Genomic DNA, 4460 nt, shown 5'->3' on the forward strand with positions numbered 1-4460 from the left:
CTCCCCCTCCCAGGTCCCACCAGGGGCGGACAGGTACTCACACAACGTCTGCACATCCACGTGGGCCAGGACAGCCCTCTTCTCCCCGATCTGGGCCCAACTACCGTCAGGATCCTGAATCCACTCGGCAGCTGTGCAGTGGTAGGTGCCCGAGTCCCCTGCCTGGGCACCCCCCACCACCATGTGGTACCGGTCAGCCCCCTCCTTGCCCAGCCGCACCTCCCCTGAAGCCAGCCGCTCGGCATAGGGGACCCCAGCCTCCACGGCCATATCTTGCCGGAGCCCCACCACCTCCTGCAGGGTCGCTCGCCCCACGGGTGCCTCGGGCACCACCCGGCCAAAGGACACAGCCAGGTGTGTGTGCTTCTGGGTGCTCGTCCGCGCCAGGCAGCCCAGGGCCAGCTCCTGCCCCTCATGCACAGTCAGGCGGGAGGGTGAGGTGGGGGCCTGGCGTCCTCGGGGCCCAGGTGGGGCAGCAGACACTTGAAGCAGATCGGGAAGAACTGGAAGGAAAGGCTGCCATGAGGGAGAGCAGGGGGTCCCTGGATCCACTTTCTCTGGCTCGAGCTGCCCTCCCTCAATACATTCCTCAGCTCTCGGCGGACACCGGCTGTGTGCTGTGTTTCTGGTCACCCAGGGGGTGCCAGGCACAGCCACCCCAAGTATTCAATAAACCCTACTGGAATACAGTCCTGTAGAATCTGCTACTATTTTGTGCATAATGTGAGCCTGCCCCGTGCCCACCACCCTTCTGTGGAGGACTGTGCACTGAGAGGTTCTACTTTTCTTCTCGGTGGACAAAGCAACCTGAGACTGACCCTGGCCTGCTTCCTCCTACCCGACCCCAACCCCCAGGTCTGGACCTGGGGATCCCCAGGAGAGTTCAGCCCCTCCGGCCACCCCATGCTGCCCCCTTAGGGCACTCGGAAGACTGCTGGCCCTTCTCCCAGGTAATGGCTTATTATCAACAGAACAGCAGTATTTGATTCCAGACCAGCCACTGACTGGGCTGCTCAACCTCTCTGGGCCTCGGGCTCCTCAGCTGAGGCCCGGCTTTCACCATTCAGGGTGGGTCTGGTCGGCCCCCCTCCCAGGACCCTGTACCTCTCAGCTCCACCTTGCCGCTGTAGCTGCCCAGGTAGTGGGCATCAGTGGAAGGGGTGTAGCACTCATAAATGCCCGCGTCTTGGGCCTGCAGGCGAGCAATCTTGAGCACAACGGCATCGCCCTGCAGACGCTGCACCTGCACTTCCCCAGCAGCCACGCGGGGCCCGAAGACGGCATAGGAGAAGCGGGCATCCTTGGTACTGACGATGCCCAGCGCGGCCTCTGGGGCTTCAGGCCTGTACAGGAACCACTCAAAGTCCTGCTGGGCAGGGCCCTCGTAGCCGCTGACATTGCAGAAGATGGAGACGGCTGTGCCAGTCACTCGGTAGAGAGGCCCCTCTGGGACCAGCACCTCCCGGGCATGGTACCCGACACCTGCCGAGAGAGGCAAGCAGAGAGGTAGACGCCATCCCCACTACCACCAGCACCACCTACGGCTGCTCGTGAGAAAAGGAGGAGCCCAGGGAAGGTGGCGACAGACAGCTTGGGCTCTGCCCTGCGAACAGGGAAGGATGCTGGGAGGGCAAGACACCAGTCTCCCAGGGGTGGGGCAGGCCAGGTGTGCCTCAGAACTCAAGAGACCAGAAGGAAAGTGCCCATGGGTCAAAAGGAACACATCCAGTTCCCGATGTCCCCATCCTCTCTTCCAGCAGTACCCATGCTGCCTGAACCCCACCCTCTACCACTCTACCCTCAGGGCCTGGCCTGGCCAGGGGAGCCTCCTGGCTGGAAGATTCTGGTACCACATGTCCCCCTTCTTTCTTGGAGGGGAGCTAACAAACTCTTGTTCAGAAGGGTGGGCTGACCCGTAGCTGTGTCACCTGGACCAGGGGTTCCAGACAATAGAGCCAGGGGCCTGAGTTGGCCAGGGCACAGATCCGGTCAGTCCTCCCCACACAATGCCCTCCCCCCTCCAGCTGTGCCATGAGCTCACTGCTTCTCCACCCACATGCTACTAAGGAGGCTGGGCTCCTAGGGCAAGAACCAGGCTCTGTATGGGGCCCTAGGCGGCAGAGTATCCCTGCCCCAATGCCTGCCAACCTTCCCCCCCTAGCTCAGCTGCAGCATAACACCCCACGCCACTAACAAAAGCCCTCATTTGCATATGGTGTCTTCATTTACATTCGCCTCCCTTTCCGTGGGCAGACTCAGAAATCCCAGCTGCCCATTCCCAGCCCTTTCTCCTCAGAGGCCAAACCTACTTCATCATCCCAATCCCCACTCCACACCCCTTACCCCCATCCCCTAGCCAGCACTAAGACACTTCTGAGGGCTTGTGGGCTGAGCTGCTTCTTTCTCTTAGTGCTCCTCAATAGTCCCGTGTGCCTGGTTAAGAACCCCAGAATGGAAGGAAAGCTGGGTCAGCGCCCTCTTCCCATTGTACACATGTGGAAGGGAAGGCAGACATCTAGTCTCTTAGGCAAGATCTTACTGTGCCTGCATGACTCCCACACGCCTCTGCAGAAGGGCAAAGCCAAGAAGGAAGTGGGAAAACCCACTGGCTGACCCAACCAGTGTCACTCCCAGCTTCTCAGGGGGTGAGAGGGTGGGGATACCCACGGCCTTTCTGCAGGGACTACGGGAAAATGCCCAGGTGTCTGTGGTCAAACTCAGCCCTCTAGTTCTCCAGAACAGCTCCCCAGAAGACGGGGGCCGGGTTCTCTCGGCCCCTTCTTCCTGCAGCTAAGTCACGGGGTAAACTTGTGGTCAGTTGGTCAGAACGCGGACAGAGAGTCCGGGAGTTTGGGTTTCCAGCCCTGCCCCCACCCCAGCTCTAACTGCACAGCCTGAGGCCTGGCTCTCCTCCTCCCAGGTTGCCTCAGTTTCCACACGGGAGCAGCGCTAAGGACGTCAGCTCTGACAGGGAGGCTGTGACTCAGGATGGGCCTGCCGCAGGCTCATTTCATAATCATCAGGGAGACAGCAGCGCTGACACCTTCCCTGGACTGCCTCAGGGCTGACTCTGTTCAGCTCGGCCCCCCTCCCACCTTCTTGGCTCCACAACTGCTGATGCTCGGAGATCCCCATGGGAAAACCACCCAACTGCCTTGGGAAATCAGCTGTCTCTCCCAGCCTGAGCCCAGCCCTCCACTGCCTTAGCCACAGGCAAGGAAGAAGGGAAAAGAGGCCTGATCTGGGTTCAAATTCGGATCCCAGCTCCCTCATGATATGGTCACTGGGGCAAGGGGCCTCACTGTGCCCGCTCGTGCAATGACGCCATCCATGCAAGTGCTCACGTGTTCTCCGCAGGCTTCTCTTCCAACGCCACTCTCCCCCACCCCCACCCCGGCCCTCTCTGTTGTGTCCTGCCCACTGGGGAAAAACAGGTCGGGTGCTAGGCAACCCGGTCCCACAGCTCCTTCATCTGTGTACATCCTCCTGCCTGGCCCCAAGGCCCCAAGGAGCAGACTCATTCTAGCCCCCAGGTACAAGGACCTGTGCAGCAGGTAGGGTTACTGCCGGTGCTCAGCCTACAGGTCTGGTCTAGAAACACGGACAGCTAGGGTGCCCTCCTGCCTCTGCCCTGACTATGGCAGCTCTGAAGCTACCCCACAACACTCCTGTCTGGATGCCTCTTATAGGAAGTCCTCCGGTCTAGGCCAAAGCCTATCCACTATCACACCCTCACACAGCCATGCAGGAGTGGTCCAGGACATCCCTCCAAGCACCCCACAGTACAAGGGCAGGGTGCTGGGGGATCCCAGGGCCGCTTCTCCTTAGGCAGGGAAGCTGGACCGAAGGGGTGTGACGGTGGGGGGGAGCAGGGAGTATTCGAAAAGCCAAGGGTCATCTGGAAGAGGGGAGAAGAGGCAAAGCAGGACCAGCACAGGGTGGAGATGGGGGTGGGGGGAGGAACTGCACCCCAGCCACAGATAATGAACTGTGGGGAGAAAGGGGGCCATTAGGGGTGACTTAACTTCAAAGATCATGAGCACTGGACCCTGGGCCTCCAGCCAACTCTGGGGCAATTATGAAGACCGGCAGTGTCTGCCCACGCAGGGTGAGCACCCAAGGCCAGCCTGGGCTGAGTGTGGGGCAGGGGGATTACACTGTACACCTCAGGGCCTGGGTTTGCCCCCCCGTAAACCTGGATAGGGCCCTAACGCCCTCCCACCCCCACCCTAGCCCCGGCCTGGCGCTCAGGGGCCTTCCTCCTCTCAGGGCTGTCTCAGCGGGTAGCTGGACTCCAAGCCTCGGAGGCTGGGGGCGCCCCTGCAGAAGGGGGCTCCGGGGACTGGGAAACGCCGGGGAGGCAGGCGGTTGGCACCTGTCTGGTGGGCCCGGGGTGGACTTACCCAGCATTAGCAGAAGCAGCAATAGCGGAGGTGACGGCGGCGGGGGGCCGAGGGCGC

The 4460-nt window shown here is 61.3% G+C and overlaps 1 protein-coding gene across 2 annotated transcripts in view; it reads right to left on the bottom strand.

Moving 5' to 3' along the window:
* Positions 1 to 4454, bottom strand: part of IGSF8 (immunoglobulin superfamily member 8) — a 6726-nt gene extending 2272 nt beyond the window's left edge. For both annotated transcript variants that reach the window (XM_045298518.1, XM_004716552.4), the window contains exons 1-3: positions 4404 to 4454; positions 1105 to 1482; positions 42 to 503 (exon numbers count right to left, since the gene is read on the bottom strand). In XM_045298518.1, coding sequence (XP_045154453.1) covers positions 42 to 503; positions 1105 to 1482; positions 4404 to 4410 — 847 coding nt within the window. In that variant the 5' untranslated portion in view covers positions 4411 to 4454. The remainder of the gene's footprint in view (positions 1 to 41; positions 504 to 1104; positions 1483 to 4403) is intronic.
* Positions 4455 to 4460: the final 6 nt, after the last annotated feature.

The sequence above is a fragment of the Echinops telfairi genome, unplaced genomic scaffold (genome assembly GCF_000313985.2).
Source record: "Echinops telfairi isolate 266 unplaced genomic scaffold, ASM31398v2 ScPeMD7_7425;HRSCAF=8463, whole genome shotgun sequence".
Taxonomy (NCBI): Eukaryota; Metazoa; Chordata; class Mammalia; order Afrosoricida; family Tenrecidae; genus Echinops; species Echinops telfairi.